An 18,056-nucleotide genomic window follows, 5' to 3' on the forward strand; every position below is an offset into this window, starting at 1 on the left:
GGGGGGGGGGGGGGGGGGGGGGGGAGGGGGGGGGGGGGGGGGGGGGGGGCTCTGAGCCCATCAGAGCTCTCTGCAGGTGACTGCCACATTATAAGGTTAAGCTTCAAAGTAGCAGTGACTCCTTTAAAACAGAAAGAATGCTGTTTCAACATGCTTCTGCTGTTAACATCTTGTTTGCTGATTTTTTTTAATGGATGAAATGTCTTTGCAGAAGGTGCCTTGAGCTAGGGGCTCAAAGAGTCAGCCATTAGAAATGATAAAATTTGGCTTTGTTGATTGTTAGTTGATTTCCTGCTCCTTTTGTGGTTGCACTGCTACATTAGAACTCTGCCCTGTAGAACCTTCTTTTGTCCCTGTTCTGTTCCCCACTTTACTATTTATTTTAGGACTTGTGCTGAAGAGAACAGCAGCATGAGATATTCATCTGCTTCCACGAAGGGATCATGAATAACTCTGAGGTGCTAAGATGCTATGGGAAAGGGGCCAGGTTGGCACCCAGAGAGCCCAAGGAAGCTTTTCTAGAGAAAAGGAAGCACAGGGAGTTGAACTGATTTGCTCCAAGTCATATGAGGAGTCAGTGGCAGAGCCATGAGCTGAACTCAGGCCTGTTTTAATCATAAGACTGGCACTGCTTCTAAGACCACATGTTGAGCTGTGAACTACCAAGGAATTGGGTTCCTCAAGGGAAGATGCAGATCACAGAGCATGTGAGAGCAGCAGACAAAGCATTTTTGAAGAAGTTGTTCTGGTTACAGAGTAAATTTCCACTGGGATCAGATGGATCCAGACCATCTACAGGAGATGCTGTAAAAAGCTTTGAGAAAGCTATCCAAGCAAACAACCCCATAAAACTACCAAACAACCCCATTTCAGCCCTCCTCCAGAACATGTAGCAAGTCAGTCAATCAAATTCCTCAAACTAAAAAATCCACCGCAGAATTTTTATCCTGAAGATGAAGTGCCAAACACGCCATGAAGTCAGCTAGGGCTATTGCTATTGACTGTATGTAAAAACACATTAGGCCCAATTCTACCCAATTAATTAGACATGCACATGGACTTAGGTATCTAATTATGATTCTACTAAACCCTAGTTAAGTCCCTGAGAAGCAGGTAATGCAAAATGTGGGTAGGTCCTCCTCCACTTCATTGCTTTTTGATTTAATCATTAAGGTAAGATAACACTGTGTTACAAAAGTAGATGCATTAACTGATTTTCTGGAACTTACACAGGGTGGAATACAATTGCATTTAGGCACCTAAATCTGCTGAGGTGCCTAATAGGTGGGATAAGATCTGACCTTTGGATATTACAGAGATGGGTGGCAGCATAAGACCCAGGGACAGACAGACATCTTTCTCGTCTACCCCAGAAATTGAGTTTTTACCAATAAACTCATTCCCCTAGATACAGTTTTGTGCCTTTTTATTGGTAAAAGCTCAATTTCTGGGGTGTTTTGTGTCTGACACCCGCCCAAGTAAACCTTAATCATATGGGACAGACAGAAAAGCATGAAGGGTTTCATTCTTTCCTGGTAAATGTCTTTCCTGTCATTAATTTCCATTGATGTTGCACCACAGAAGACTTTATCCAAGGAGTCTAAGGAAAGAAATAACTGGAGAGAGAGAAATTTGACAGGGAGACACCAAAGATGAATGGCTGTACTGTGGACTGCATATGAACGTGCCAAAGGGCAAAGTAGGCACTCACCTGCACAAAGACACATCCACTGCCATTCACTTCCAAACTATAGTTCCCAGGGACATCAGGCAGGGGAGCCTGTTGCAGCAGTAGCCTATTCCTGTTATTCACAATAAACACCTTCTTGAAGGGCTTGCTGGAGGAGATGCTGACTGTGTTTTGACCAACCTCAGAGTAGGTGGCTGCACCATAATCTGCCAGTGCTTGAAGAGCAATGACCGTGTCCTGAAAAAGCCCAGAAGAACAGAATTAGAGAGACAGTTGTGCTGAGATGCCATAGGGTAGTCTATCATACCTGGTCCAAAATGAGAGCAAGGTTACTTCACCCTAGTCAGATGAAACCTATGTGAAGGTACAAAGCAAGGGCTCCAATAATGTTTGCAGGCACATTTCATTCTGACAGGTATATTCTAACTTCTTGTACAAATAAAAGATGGTCTTGAAGCAGAGTTTCCAGCATGAGTAACAGGGTGCATTTCTAGAACCCCTGAATATGCCAAATATTTCAGGGGTAAAAAAAAAGCACCCCACTCCAAAGACATGCCAGATGCAGTTTGAATATCCCTTGGTAGAAGCTGAGAACCCAAAACTAATGGAGATTCTTTGTGTTTTCCTCCCATCTGAAGATCTGCACCTCGTGCTATTCAAGCACTCCTGTATGACTTCCACCATGGTGCATTTAGAAACAAATTCTCGTCTGGATCCTGCATGGCAAAACTCAACTTGACTACTCTGCTATCCTCCCAGCTATAATTTACATATGCAAATTCACATTCAATTCCCAGTCCAGGGAGCTTGAATCTATAGGCTATGCAGAGGAATGATGTCTGTTGAGGCTGAGGAGATGAGAGCAGGATATATCGACCCCCTAGATTGCTGCATGGAATGGGGCATGCTGAGAGCCTTCCATGACTGCTACTCCAGCATACAGAATAGGACTAGGAGATCAGAAAAAGACACTGGATCTCTAATTACAGCCCCATTGCCCTTCATATGCATGCTGGCTTTTGTAGAATAGGCATCTGCAAATCTCCAAAGAACACAAGGGGTGTATCGTACCTGGGTGGAAGAGAAGCCTCCATAAGGGTTCTGCTGTTGCACAACCCACTGCACAATACGTGAAGCACGGGTTAGATCCTCTGAAGTCCGGTTGGGTTTGTTGAGCAGCGCCAGCAGCGCATAGCTGGTCATTTCTACCTCAGCAGAAGGGGCACGGGCAGAGAAGGAGGGGAAGCTTTCTGCCAAGGGCTTCTCCTCCCGTTCCCAGTGTATGGTGCCACCTGAGAAGAGAACCACAGATTATGAGGGACCAAGACAGTGGTACAGTGTTAGTGCTCTTATCTGTTAGAAAGAAGCTCAGCTCCTAATTTCTCTCTTCCTAAGTGAGGAATGCTTTGGAGTACATGCGCAGCACCATAAGGAGAGCTACATGCTAAGTTCTCATCCCCCTGCCACCTTCTGCTCTTATTCAGTGGGGTGAATCCACAGTAATTCCACTGAACCAATCTGGCCCCAAACCCTATCTCCTGATTGTGGGTTCTCCCAAAGACTGGAAGCATTTACAGAGGCTTGTTCTGCTGCTCTCGGAGGTTAATCTTGTGACTCCATTCCTGCTCACAGCATCCCACTTCCCTGAGGCCAGCAGGAACAGAGGAATACCAAGAGGGCTGGACTACGAGTCTGTACAGGCATATCTGCAAATTTTGCTACCAGTAGGAAAAAACAAAAACCCGCTGAGGGAAAAGGCTGACCATGGACAAACTGAGCTTGGAATGAACTGATATTTGTGTGCCATAAACACTGAGCCCATCTGCTGACCAGGGACATAGAAAGCTAAAGCACAGAGTGAGAGAGACAGCAGTGGAAGGGCAAGGACTAGAAGAAGAAACTTTAGGCCCACATTCCTTTTTCTAGTTTCATAGTCCATTGTATTTATACCAGGAAAAGGCAGATCAGAATCAGGCTCTGTCCATTTATATTACTATTCAATAAAAGCATTTGGAGCAAGACAAAGATGCCCTGGGAAACCTCATTGTAGATGGGAGGTGGCCATGAGTTTCTAATGCTCTAATGGGCAGATGTGCAGGGGCACGTGCTTGCAGCAGCACAAATAGTAGTGGCACAAATTTGTGCCGCTACTCGTGCCACAGCAAATGCCCCTGCACACGCACTTTGGTGAGGGACAAATTGTCCCTCTTCAGGAAAACTGTCCTTTTCCCGCTCCTCCCAGCTCCCAGCATGCTGGAGCAGCTGAGGCACAAATAGAGGAGTGGAGATATTTTGGCTGGCAGCCAGAGCATCTCCCTGGAGGACTGAGCCTCCATTTGCTCTGGCTCATGCTACCATAGTGTGCACCATGCAGTGTTTGGGTCTTTTTGCTACCAGTAGCAAAGCTTGCAATGCAGGGCATGTTTTAGCATTCTGAGTGTGTGGTTTGTGGTGCTGCAAAGAGGTTTGTGGTGCCAAAAACCACATGTGCCTGCACTTCTGGGCACAGTCATGGTGTGCATAGAAGAGGGTTTTTCTAGCTGGTGTATGAAAAACAAAACCTCAGAGCTTCCTGGTTTCTCTGTTTCAATTTGCCCACCTATGGGCCTGCTTAGTTCCTCAGGACAAGATGCAATCACCGTGGCAAGTCCAGTTACCATAACACTTAGATATGAACAAAATAATTACTGATCTTCTTGCTGTCCAGATCAGACAGTCTCTCCATCAGTCCCAACAAATTGGGAAAGGAAAATACAAAAACCAAAAGAAAAACAAAACAAAACAAAAAAACCAAAGTAAAACCAGGTGTCACTCACCAACTTCCTTGGCTGATTTGTCTAGCTCCTTCAAGAAGAAATTGCATTTTGCCTGGTTGCCGATTAAGCAGAAGGCATAGGCCAAGAGTGCCTGGACATAAACTTTGCCGATTCCCTTTTCACTTGCAGCTTCCAAGCAAAACAGGCCATTTCGGACCACAGTGTGCTGTAAAGGCACATGTTACATCTGGGTATGAGTGAATGCACAACACATCTTCCTCCAAGCAAATGCTTCTGCCTTTGAGTATTTCCAGATCATGGTGTCCTGTCACTACCACTGCAGAAGACAAGGACCCTTCCATTTCTCTAAGAACTTCAGAAGGGAGTTGCCTTAAGCAGATATTTTCAGACTAGGAAACCATAATAAAAACAGAAGTTACCTGGGCTTACTTATCAGATATTTTTGCATGTGAGCAAGAGGTATTTCTGTCTCCCTCCCAGCTCCACTTCTTCTACTTAGATCTACAATAATTATTAACCTCTGTTTGAGGAGGATGGTGAAACTCTAGACTAGGGGACAGATTTTGTTCTCAGTGACTCCTGTGGTACTCCATGTACTTCCATGGTGCTGCACTAGAATTGCACCATGCAGAAAGGAGACACAGCAACAACCTGAGATCACAGGTTGACTTTGTTGTCACTGATATACAGTAGAGGCCAGAGGAAGAGGCAAGTTCCATAAGCACAGACTGAAACCATGATATGAAAGTATATGAAGACCAAGAGGTCTGGAAACTCGCATTAGAGTCTGAGGTTTGACCTGTGCTGTTGATTATGCCAACCAGCAACCACATTTGTTTCTAAATTAATGAACCTTTACAATATTAATTGTTTGTAGCACACATCTGGCATTGGAGTTGGAACCTGCTCTGCTTATGCGTGTAGTCTGAGACACACACATTTATAGGACCATTTGGGTGTTTCATGGCTCTTCCCTGCAATATCTCCTGGTCCTCAGTGGCATGTCTGAAGGTGCAAATAATAACACATTTACTCTGGGGGAAAAGTGGAGCGGGCATACAATGCACAGCCTTTACTCTGGAGGTAATGCTGGTCTCTGGTGTAAAGTTATTTCTGAAGAAGTTGGAAATAATGGCTGCTTGAAAATGTTAACCACCCCCGCCAAACCCAAAATACATTACTTTGACCCTGCTCTGTGGTGTCTGTATAGATTGGGCACTTCAGCGGGGCTTTTTGGGGCTTTTAGCTAAAGCTGATTCAATCAGTTATTAGATACAAGCACCAAAAAAGCTCCAGTAAAGCCTGTGATCAATAGAGACATCAGGTGAGCTGGGTCCAACTAAGGCTCTGCCTCTTCTGGGCATGTGTGAGGTTTGGCACAGAAAAGTGCTGAGTTTAAGTAAAGCACTGTTTTTTTTTTTTGTTTGTTTTTTAATGGCTGCAAGCAGCCAATGTGCACTGGTGAAAGTTACACCAGTTTGTAATAACTGTGCTGTAGGCCTGCACCCTGAGGCTAAGCTAGAATACGGGGACCAGGACCTGATGGGTTTAAACATGTCCATATCCGGCCCTAAACCCAGCCAGGCTGTGCCTCCTGATATCAGTGGAGTTTCAGCTTGAAAAGTAGGAGTAGTACATAGCCCTTTTTCGCTCACAACAGCAACTAATGTGTGTATATTCTAGACAGACCCAATGCCCCTATATGGTTATCACTTTCCGTACCCAGACAGCTTGTAACTAGGGGTTCTACCAAACTCGAGGTGGCTGCCAGCCAGTTTTATGAGCAGACCAGGGAGCTAGCACCCATTTTTTTTCTGGGCCAGCATGGCACCCCCATGCCTCTAACTGGCCGACGGGTCCTGGTGGTTTGCCCCTTGCCACTGATTGTCAGCCATACAGCCCTGCTCCTTGCTGCTGATGGGTGGAGACAGGTGTGACCATATGATGGACAGCCCTCACAGCCAATCAGCATTGAGGGGTGGAAGCAGCATCCATTTTGCCATGTTGGCAGTCCCCTTCCCCATTCCCCCTCTCTAGCGGGCTGCACAGCCAGGCTGCAGTGGCCACAAGGTCTGTTGGCTCTCCACAGGGAGCCAGCATTTTATTTTTGGCAATTTTTTTTTCAGGGAGCCCACTAAAAGTGTAGAGCCTGCAATTGTTCATAGAACCTACCTGAAATTCCAGTTTCTGCAAAAACTGCAAAACTATGATTTTGGTAGGTCCCTACTTACAACTGATTCTGGTGCCAATTTCTGGACACCATTTACAACTGAAGAGTCACAAGTGAAGAAATCCTTACCGAGGTGGGGAGTCCAGCCTCTACCAAAGCAATGATGATGTAGGCAGAAATGGAAATCTCATCATCTATTCCTCCCTGGAAAAAAAGAGAGACATAACTATGTAGTCAGTGAATGGGAGAAGGAGGCCCCACCTTTTATTCTCCTCAGAGGATTTCATTGAACTGCCAGCCCTAATGATATTACTGTATTTTCTCACATACTACATTACAGTATACATGCTTTCATATACAACATGCAGCCTATTTTTGGAAAGGCAGAAGGAAAAATTTTTTTACAGAGTTATGTCTGCATAAAGTAGGGACAGAACCTGATCTTCAGCTTGTGCATTCTCCCTTTCCTGCTTAACTAAAAGCTCCATGGGTGGACCTATGATCCTGAAAAGAGCTAAAGAGTCTCCAGGCTGTGATGTAAGAGAATAAGGACCAGAAGCAGCTAGCAAACAGCAACAATTCCCTAAGAAAGGTTGGTTTGATTAGAGAAACATCAAGACGTTAAAGGGGAGGTGATCATTAACACTTGTGGAGTGAAGAACAAGCCACTAAGTCAACTGACTCCCTGAGCTGCCTGAATAGAAATGCCCCTGCTGCTGCACTGTGAAGCTGGGTGCTTCTATTCTGGGCATAAAATCAAGTTCCCCAGTTAAGACATACACCCAATTCTAGGGGGATAATTTTTGGGGTAAGTATGGTACTTGCAAGTACATATGGTATTACCCAACTGTGCTCCCTTTATGTCCTACAGGTGGCAATGCTGGGCAAAGCAGAGTTTAAGAGACTCGCTGTCAAATTAATCTGTTAAGTGTCACTAGGCACATCTACACATGCAATTAATATATAGCAATAAATTGTGGAGTTTATTGATCTGGAGGTTTATTGCTCCTCTGTGTGCCCTATGAATATGCATCCAGGAGCAATAAACTCTGTAGCAATAAACTCTACAGTCTATTGCCATTTGAAATTGCACCCAGAAGCACAACATATTGAGCTGGGTTAGAGCAGTCCTGGCTGCTAGCAGGAGCCCTGGGGGAGTCAGCCTGCCAGTCTGGGGCTGTTCCCCTTGGCTCAATGTACTGTGAAGGGGCTGGCTGGGCATGAGGATGCTTTAGCATGGGGCTAGCTGGCAGTCATCCCCTGCACTAAAGCATCCTCGTGGCCCAGCCAGCCCGTGCAGCATCTACATGTGTGCTGATGCAGAGTTTTTTACTTTGCAGCAGGATAGTATTTGTATTTACAAGCACTATCCTGCTGCAGAGTAAATTAGTTTACTCCAGCCTAATAGGGGCATACATGCAGACACTGAGATGTATAAGGCACAACTAATTAGTCTACTGTGCAGTAAATGTCTTGCATAGATGTGCCCACTGGGAGCTGGCTATGCATCTTTTATACCATTGGGAAAGTTATTTTTTCATCATAAATAGCCATTCGAATTCTCTGAGCAGCTGTTCAGGAAGATGAGAGCCAAGCAGCCCCAAAGAGGGACTGCTTCCAGCCCAGACAGATGGGGAAAAGGAGTACAGAAGTGTTATCTTGAAAATGGCTTCCTCATCTTCCTGTTTTCCTAGCAACAGGTGCAAAAAGTCCCTGGGAGGAGATGAGGGAAATAAATTATATGTACATGCAATCAGAGATAGGCTATGGGAAAGGGAAGCAAGCCAGCTGGATTGATTTATCTTGTGTGAAAAGCCAGCCAATTGAAGTTGTGGAAATTTGTGGGGGAAATCAGTATTTGGCAGCAGCATAACAGCATTTTTCTAGTAACAGGACTGAAAATTTGACAAGGAGGAAAATGGACTCACCTTCAAGGCATTGTTGAAGAGTTTCCCAACGCTTTGGAAGCAGCCATCTGGCTTTTGTTTGCCTGAGAGCCATATCAGAGTCTGCTCCTGGACATTGCTGTCCACGTAGATGTAGCGCTTGCCTTGAGTGAAGGACTTGTACACGAAGGCAGTGAGCCTGAAGAGGAGCCATACACAGGTGTGAGTCCCCACTAGGAGTAAGGACCAGTGGATGCATCTACACATGCACATTTTCAATGCAGTAACTGAAATTACTGCACAGTATGGGTCCATGTTTACATATGCACACCCATACTGCGCAGTAAATATGGCAACTTATGCCAACTGGAGTGTAAATTTGATAGATGCATCATGCAGGTATCCAATTTATGCCCAATTAGTTACTGCACAGTAATGTACATGTAGACGCCTTACTGCCCAGTAACTCTGTGTGTGTGTGGATTGACTTGGGACTAACTTTAGTCCCAAGTCAGTCCACACACACTGTTAATGAGCTTTAATGCCTGCATGTGTAGATGCCAGCCTACTCCCACTTAGTGCACAGTAACTTACTGTACAGTAAATTTAAACTGGCATAAATGCATGTGTAGACATGCCCAGTAAATCTCAACTTGGGCCGCTTCTGCCACAACTATTTTCCAACCAAATTAGTTCTGAGTGACAGATGGTGACTTTACAGATCAAAAGAAGATCTTCTTATGTAGGTCTGTAAAAGCTGCTGTGTAATGTGTGTGTGTATACACACGTGTATATACATGTCTGGTGGTATCATTTTCAAGTGAGATGGCCCATAGAGGCAAAAAAAAGGACCTGCAACAGCTCATAGAGGTCTTTGACTCCAGCAGGAGAGGTTTGTATTTCGGAAGCTCTCGGACTACATTTTTTATCCCTGTGTCCTCTACATATATTTGCTTTAAGCAGAAGAGGTGTCTATTGCCCACTCAGTTGTTACAAGCCAGGCTCTACCCCATTTCCCAGCTCTTACCATGTGTTCCCTTCCTTATCCCTAGTACCAAAGATGCTATAGGATCCATCAGGGTGCTTATATGACAGCTGCTTCTGGTACCCTGAAAATACAAGGTGGAAGAAATGTTCACTGATCAAAAGTAACAGGTCTCCCCTATAGATAAAATGAGAATCTCAGTTAGCAAGTCCAAGTGGGGGAAAGTATGTCTTCTAGGGCAGTGTTTCTCAACCCGTGGGGCATGGCCCAAAAGTGGGTTGCAAGAATAAATGCAAGTGTCATGAACAAACTTAAAAATGTATTCTCCTTTAAAGGAGAAAAATGTGAGAAACTGTGGCTTTTCTCTTGCAGGGTGCCAGAGTTCCAGTTTTAATGGTGTCGGTGTTCGCACGCCTCGGCAGCGTATTGCGCATTAATTCCAGCCACTGTAGGAAATTTGACAGCAGCCCAGAAAAGCAGCTCCACCCAAGAAAAGTGACGAGCCTGATCTGAACACCTCACCCCCCAAGCCTGCCTGCCTGCCTGAGCTGCATGGGGGCCCAGTACTACCCTCTGTGGATGCAGTGCCCCTCAGGATTGCCCAAACTGGGCGTCTGTGGGTAGGCACTGCATGGTGGGGGACTGCAGCTGCTAAAGGGGGAAGCACCAGTGCCCCCCGCAGCCCAGGGACCACTCTGCCCGCTGGCAGCTTGCCTTCTCCTCCCCACCAGAGAGGCAGGTAAGTCAGCAGGGTGTGTGTATGTACAACACAGGGGTTAATCAGCCCTAAATTGAAGCTGTGTTTTTTAAAACCCACTGCTCTAATTTAGGGGCCCTGTTTTGTGTACACACACCCCAGTAAGCCAAGCCAAAGTCAAAATGCAAAGCAAATGTGTATTGTCCACTATTCAGGGAGGCAGAAGGGGGATGTTATAGAGAGGCCTCTCACCACTAACTAAGTATCCTATGGCCTTGGATTTGGTTTCCTCACTCAGCTGCCTTGTCTCATTCAGGTAGTCCAGGATATAGATGTTGGGAGCAAACAGGACCATGTTCTGTTCCCCACAGCCAAAGGGCATCTGGAGGAGTTGGTGCAGGTTCTGCATGGCTGTGCCTAGGATGTCACCTGGCGGGGGGAGAAAGATGCAGGGGTGAGTGCAGCCCAGAGTCTGGGAAATCAGTATCTACATACTGCAGAGCTGGAAAATCAGTGCAACCAGCAGGGACCTGCCAGACCTAAGCTGGGCTTGCAGAACATGCCATCCAGGGAATATTAGTGAAAGGTTGGAGAGGTTCCTCTGCTACCTTGATATTGTCTCAGCCATTCTTGCATTTTTAATGCAGGAAGAAGGATTTTCCCTCTTCTACATAGGAGGATAGAAAATCCCCCAAACAAGGGGCTCGTGAATGTCTTGCACCTGGGCCCACCTCTCTTGCACTCTGTGAAATGATATGCATTAGCAACACACTAAATGTTCCAAACTCCTGAGCTGCAGCAGGCAGCTGCTTTTTATTTTAGGAAAAGTTTCAGAAAAAGTATATCAGGAAAAGTGTCTCATTTTCCCCTTAGATGTTCTATTTATCAGTACAGCATGAACAAGAGAGTTCTGGGCAAGTGACACATATAAGTTCTCACAGCCTGAAGGGCTAGAAGTGGGCATGTTAGGGTAGAAGTTTCAGAATTGCTATCTCCAAGGCACTGGCTGGCTAGTTGAAAGTGCCAGCTTTATCTCTTAGTTTCCAATGGAAAAACTGCATTAAGTGAGATCCAAAATGCATCAAACACTTTCCCAGCATTTCTTTTTTATTGCAGCAATTTCTGTGGATGCCACAGGCAACTTATGATAGGAATGGGCTGTTCAACTGGTGGCCCATGCCACAACTGCAGCTCAGGCAGCAACAAGCAGGGGGGCACATAAAGCTGATGGGGAACGAGGCAGCCATGTGCTTTGGGCAGGGGGCTATATGCAGCCAGTGCAGCCTGTGCAGATGGGGCAGGGCCCCAGGGAAATCACCCTCAAAGTGTGCAGACCATGTGGTGCGTAGCCCAGGGGCCACACACAGACACCATATGTAGCTCTCGGCCTTGCCAAGGTTGGACAGCCACGATACAGGAGAAAAAAAGAGGTCTGTGAGATCAAGAATAAGGGTAACGAGGAGAGGTCCACAGGATTGTCTTCACAGTAATGGAGACAGTATGTGACCCTCCCAGACTTTGAAAAACTTTGGAAATCCCTACTTTACTGCTCTGGACCATACTGATTCATCTGGTCATTTCCCTGAGATACCCTGCCCTTGCCTCTTAGGATCAGTAGCTTCTTGCCTCTTAGGATCAGTAGGCCCTTGCCTCTTAGGATCAGATAATGGGCCTTGGAATGGCAGTGCTATTCTTGATTAAAATAACAAAAGACATTTGGAGAATTATTTACTGGTTTCTGCTTGTATTAATTCTAAACTCTTCCTCCTCTAGGGCCTGGCTAATTGAGCTGAAGGGGGTCAGATATACAGGTGAAAGGGTACAAAACAGCTCTTCCTAAATCTTTTTGCAAGTAGGCCTTTCAGAAATCATAACATGTCCAAAGATGCAGTGCAGGTGGGAGGGGTACTAGTATGTACTTGGGATGACCAACATTAAAAGACATAAAGACTTGAGAGCAATGCAGCCAGCCCAAACCTTCCTGCCATCCCCAGTTCCCTGGTATATAGGATGATGGATATTCAAGTTTTCCTGCCCTGAGTTTGGGAACTGTGCTTCAATGTCAGGTGCAAAGCCCTGAGTCAACCCACATAAGTGCCAATAAACCCTTTATACCACAGGAAAGGAGCCAAGGGATACCATTTGGAAACTGGAATCCTTCTCTCTAGCAAAGAAGATGCCCCTGAGCATTGCTGAGTTGGGCAATCGTTTTCTAAGGGACAAGAATCTGCCTTATTGCTCACAGGTTTGCCTATCCCAAGATGCAAGAATCACCCCATGAAACCCAGCCTGAAACCCAATATATTTACCTATGACAGAGAAAAAGGCTCTGTCTGATCTTTCCACCACATTTTTAGGCAGCTTCAGAGACACCCTTCGAGAGGCTGCTACATCTGTGAGGAAAATAGGTGATTATTTATAGACCTTTATACATCAGCTTGGATTACAGCAGGTGAGCACTTAATGGTGAAAATTTATGTGAATGAGCAAACTAAGACTCTTAGTATATATGGGAACCATTGGTGTTGGCACCAGGAGCAAGCCAGGAGTGAAGATGACAGAGTTGATTTAAATCACTGGAACCTAAACAAAATGGAGCAGATCCCCAGCCGATGGTAAATGTTCCTAGTTCTACTGAGGCCGTTGTATGAAGGCAAGGCCAGTGCTCACAGTCTGTGATACTAGTGACATCTGGGAATCTCTGGTTTCAGGGGCCTCAGTGTGGGGGGCACCTGTGACAGCCAGAGCCATCTCCTTATCTCCCCGTTACCACATGGTCTTGTACCACTTGTGCAGTTGGTTGGATACTGACTACTGATCAAAGATGGAATCCATGCCAGGGCCCTGGGGCCTCCTGCAAGTCTTACCTTCCACCCTCACTGGGAATGGGAAACTGAGTAATTACTCCCAGAGGGGAGGAAGCTAAAGAAATGTGTCTGTTTGAGGGCCAGGAATATACCTGGAATGGCCCACAAACTCTCCCTCTTAGAGACTTCTATTGCCCCATTTACACATCATCTCAGCCCCTCACAGCCTCTAATGTCTTAGCCTTCTCAACATTGTGTTCTGGTATCAAGTGAAGTTATACAAACACAGATCGATCTGGGTTTATCTACAGTGCAATCAGAGGTGTGCCTCATAGATAATGAAAACTCATGACAGAGGTGATATCTTTTATTAGACCAAGTAGATGTTTGCAAAAAAAAAAAAATCTTTATTTGCAAGCTTTTGGGCACAGGCACTCTTCAGCAGGCATAGGAGATTACAAACATTGTCAAAGTTCTCCTAGGTAGAAATGAAAATTCATATTTCACAGGACTTTTCCAAACTTTGCAATCACCTATGCTTGATGAGGGCTGCCTGTGCCTGAAAGTTTGCAAAAAAACATTTTTTTTTTGTGCAGATATCTAGTTGGTCTAATAAAGATATCAGATAAGATATCACCTCTGCCATGAGTTTTGCCTCTAAACCAGGGGAAAGCAATTATGTTGGGTGGAGGGCTGCTTACTGAGTTTTGGCAAGCCAGCAGAGGCCGCATGACAGGCAGACAGGAGCAGAGAAATATTAATTTTCTAAATTTTTCAGGGGCCCCACAGGCCAGATAGAAAGGCCTGGCAGGCTGCATCCAGCCTGCGGGGCTGCATTTTGACCACCCCTGCTCTGGACCAATATGGCTACAACCTGGATACCTGGCTCATAGAGATGCACTCATGCTTGCCTTAATCCAACTATCTTGGGTACCAAGAGCAGTTAAGCCACAGCAGCGTGGGCTTCAGTTGATAAATGAGTGTCTAGTGTCCTGGTAGCCTTGAGCAGCCCACGCCTCTTACTGAAGTGTTGATATACCTGAATGACTTGATCAAGGTCCCACAGCAAGTTTGTAGTAGGATAGGGAACTGAATCCGTGTTGACAAACTAGCATCCTAGCCACCCTCCTACCTAAGTGCCAGCTATACGGTATCCCATGCTCTTTGGCAGAAAGGGAGAGGGTCAGAGATTTACTAAAAATATTAACTGGTCCTGAGGGACAGAGTGCAATTTTCTACCCTTCCTTCTCCCTCCCAATCAGTAGGTACAGAATTTGAGGAGATGGCCTTACCTTTTGTACAGATGAGGGAGCTTTGGGTCACTTCCTTTTCAATGCCTTCAGGCTGGGTGATGTAGGGAAGATGAGACAGCATGAGCAAGGGACACTTACAGGAGAAAACTGTGTACTGGCTGTAAGGAACAGTCATCCCTTATTGCCTACATGCTCTGCCATGCGCTAAGAATATACAATTTGTGGCCCATGGCACTTTTTTTCCTGTCTTCTTTCCCCCTGTCATGAGGAAGGCTTAATTTTTTTTATTGCCAGCCACCTCAGTCCTCATCTATCCTTTCTGCCCCCTGGGGGTGCATCTACACTGTGCTAGTCCTCAATGTCCATGCGGCACCCAAGCATTCCCACCCACTGACTCCTGCTTACATGCTCTGCCCTGGAGATACTCTGGGGACAACCTCACAGAGGCCTCACCAGTGGCTGCTTGGAAGCACAATGATGATGAAGGGCCCTCAGTGGCTGGTTGCGGATGGCCTTACCAGCACATTTCCAGACTGGAAGCCTGTGAACGGAAACTAGGGCGAGGAAGGGGGAAGCACAGGGCATGGGTAGCGATGTCCCTGCTGAGCTTTGCTACCACTGTGGTGCAGATGTGCCTTAAGTGTCCCACTTCCTCAATGACATACAGGATGGCAATATTATTGCCAGTCAGGGGAGAGCTGTAATATATGCAGAATAAGTGCTTTGCCCTTAAGGTGCTACCACCCTAGGCACACCTTGACTACTGAGCAGTGTACAAAGAGCCTGATGCCATTTATGGAAAGGAATAGCTGAACAGAGAGTCACCAGGCTCTGGCTGGTGTGGAAAAAGTTTAACAGTAGCCTTGTATGTACCATCTCAGGGGCCATTCCCGGGGGTCCCCAGTACCCCCCCTCAAGCCCCCAGTCTCTGGCACATGTGAGAGCAGGCACTGGGGACAAGCCTGGGGAAGACCCAGAAGTGAGCTTTCAGCCCTGAAGTGGGTCAGCAACCTCAGGTGGGAGGGCTATGCTCTGTTCCTTCCTTTTTGTGGCCCTCACCTAGGGTGGTACAGACCAGCCCCTCAATTCTCCCAACAGATCCTCTCCTAGTGGCCTGTAATTATCCTGATCCCAAAGTCAGCAAGGGCCAAGTGCAGGCTGCAAACAAAGTGCATGGGGAAGGAGTCTTGCCTGACTGAGTATCTGTGTCAGCAACACCTGTCAGACTTTGGATGGCCCAGCCCTGGAGCTAGAAGGAAGGATTTGGGAAAGCAGGGAAGGGTTCACCAGGTCACCTTTCCAGGATCTGTTCTCTCCCTGACCAGCACTTGAGAGACAGAAAAGCCTAACCGCCTCCCAGTCAGCTGAAACTGGACCCTAGCTATATGGACTTTAGGGAACCTGAAATGTCCTGACTTCCTTTCAACACTCACTTTCCGCCTTCTCTCCTTCTGCATGAAAAGGCAAAGTATCCAGACATAGCTTTCTACTGTACCTCAACCAAAAGGGTCCTGATCAGGGTGTCTTTCCACCTTATCACCAGGTCTCCAGCAGATTTACCCTGACAGGTTCCGCCATCCAGGATCTCGGCTGTAATGTTGAACGTTACCTCACCTGAAATGCCACCCCGTCCAAAACAGAAAAGTTTACCTTGGATTCCTAGAACAATGGCCAATATTGGCAGGTTTCTTTTGCCAAGAACCTTACTGGAAATGAGCTACAGGGAAAAAATTGGCAAGTGGGGAAGGAAAATGGATGCTAAGCCATTTCATGGGAGCAGCTATGAGGTGGTAGAGATCTGAGATGTGTTGCAAATGTGTTGTCACAGAAAAGGGCCTCCAGTGCAACACAACAGTTGACCTCAAAAGCTGGGAAAATAGGGTCAGAGTATTTTGAGGTTCAAGTTCTAAGCGGTAGTAATGAATGGGCTAAAGTTGGGCCTTCAACAGGGCATAAACAGGTTAGTATAAATCCCAGGATGGACGGCCAGAAGGATGTGCAGAAGCTTACCAATGTTTTTGGAAATAATTTTCCAGACATAGGTTTTCCTTTCATTGGAACACACACATCCATCAGCACCACTTGGTGAAAGAAGCTGAACCAAATAATCTTCAGAATTTGCCAAAAAGACCTTGACCTGGAAACAAAGGAGAAGAACTATTGTGGTGCAGGCTGCCTTGGACAGACAGGGATGGGTGCGCTGGCAGGAGGGTTGAGCTTCCATCTGCCTGCCTCCCATGGATATCCAGTGTCCACACCTGCAGGGCAGTGCTGAGGCAGAGAATAATGTGGCATTGGATAGGATCTTAACAGATCCCCCGTCTGGCTGAGTCGTTGGCATTAGTAGGGGTGCTCAAGATCTCTTACCAGCAGATAACCCAATATCCTGAGCCACACTCATATTTGAGTGCAGTACCCCAGGACTTGCTGTCTTTGAGGCAGTTTACATAGAAAACCCCTACTTGTGCTCTTTTGTGCTGCTTTATGAGGTATATGGAAGGCTACCGGGAGGGTGGCTTTTCTCCTTTCAGTAAAGACACCTTTTCTTTCACTGTTTTTCTTCACTTCTGAGGTTTGCCAGAGGACTCCTTGGAAAATTTGAAACAGATTATGAAGTCACAAGAAAGAGAAGCTTGAGCCACTGAAAGGGGAAGGGATTTTTTAGTCAATGACCTGACTTCTAGATTTACATTCAGTACGTGGCTTTTACTCAAACTGCTAACCAAGGAGAAAGGGGCTTTTTGTCAAAGATACAAACACAGCTCTGCAATCAGAAGCCAAGGCAGTTCCCACAACAGTTCTTTAAAATGACCTCCCCCAAAAAAGGCTAAATCAGTTCTTGATTTTTTAAAACTCAAGCAGAAAGACATTTCTAAAGCAAACACAGACAAAAAAAATTGTTTTGAGACTTTCTGCATGCAACATGCAGAAGCAAAGAGGGTACTCTCTTTTGGCCAGGTTACCTTTAAGGTGTGTACAAGCTACCGAGGATTACAGGCCTACTCAAGTCTAACTAGGAAGTACTGAGGCAGACAGACCCTTTTGGGGGGAAATAACTAGAAAGAACATGTCGCTTTTACATCTCTTACACCTCCTTGGCTACTGATTTTGGAAGCTGTATGGAACCTGCTGCAAGCCCTGGGGTTCTGGTTCTCCCTCAGCTCTGAATTCTTGACAGGAGCCACAAGCTGGCCCCTGCTCCTGTGCTTGGGAGTTTCGCAGGACTCAGTTCTGCCTTGGCTTTTCCTTGTGTAGCTTCCACTGAAGCTGGAAGTGCTCTGAAGTAGCTGAAAACATAAAAGGTGCTCTCAACAAACTCACCACGGCACTCTTGGAAGGTGCACTTCTGTGGAGCACTGCTGATATCCCTAGCTCAGGACAAAATTCAGCCTAATCTCTCTCTGCTCTATAGCGGCCCAGGAGGACAGAAACAATCACAGTAATTTACCAAAAAACAGCTGGGTCTTTATATATTTACCATGCTGCTGCATATTGTAGCCAAGGAAGGATGCCACAGCTTTGCCAAGGAGGAAGGGATGTGAATTCAGAGGGAGGAAGAAAGGACATACCTGATTGCAAGTGCCCATGTAGTTGAAGACATTGGCTCTAAGTAAGAAGTCTTCTCCCCGGATGATGGAATAGGGCAGTGTAATGTCAATAAAGAACATCTGGAAGGCTGTCAGAGAGGCAGGTACAGAGATGCCAAAGCCTGCCTCCTCTGCCACACAGAACATGCTGGCTTTCCATTCAGTGATGGTGTCGGGGACAGTGAACGTGAGGTTGGCCTTTCC

At 46.2% G+C, this 18,056-nt stretch overlaps 1 protein-coding gene across 2 annotated transcripts in view; it reads right to left on the reverse strand.

Annotated features, from left to right (window-relative positions):
* The window catches only part of LOC109296603 (ovostatin-like), a 59,702-nt gene that overhangs the window by 6,230 nt on the left and 35,416 nt on the right, over nucleotides 1–18,056 (reverse strand). For both annotated transcript variants that reach the window (XM_019516072.1, XM_019516073.1), the window contains exons 20-31: nucleotides 17,835–18,050; nucleotides 16,276–16,402; nucleotides 15,761–15,879; nucleotides 14,305–14,356; nucleotides 12,515–12,598; nucleotides 10,458–10,634; nucleotides 9,551–9,632; nucleotides 8,566–8,722; nucleotides 6,767–6,841; nucleotides 4,507–4,672; nucleotides 2,762–2,982; nucleotides 1,712–1,927 (exon numbers count right to left, since the gene is read on the reverse strand). In XM_019516072.1, coding sequence (XP_019371617.1) covers nucleotides 1,712–1,927; nucleotides 2,762–2,982; nucleotides 4,507–4,672; nucleotides 6,767–6,841; nucleotides 8,566–8,722; nucleotides 9,551–9,632; nucleotides 10,458–10,634; nucleotides 12,515–12,598; nucleotides 14,305–14,356; nucleotides 15,761–15,879; nucleotides 16,276–16,402; nucleotides 17,835–18,050 — 1,692 coding nt within the window. The remainder of the gene's footprint in view (nucleotides 1–1,711; nucleotides 1,928–2,761; nucleotides 2,983–4,506; nucleotides 4,673–6,766; nucleotides 6,842–8,565; nucleotides 8,723–9,550; nucleotides 9,633–10,457; nucleotides 10,635–12,514; nucleotides 12,599–14,304; nucleotides 14,357–15,760; nucleotides 15,880–16,275; nucleotides 16,403–17,834; nucleotides 18,051–18,056) is intronic.

This window comes from Gavialis gangeticus, unplaced genomic scaffold, assembly GCF_001723915.1.
Source record: "Gavialis gangeticus isolate Ggan-Ray unplaced genomic scaffold, GavGan_comp1, whole genome shotgun sequence".
NCBI lineage: Eukaryota > Metazoa > Chordata > Crocodylia > Gavialidae > Gavialis > Gavialis gangeticus.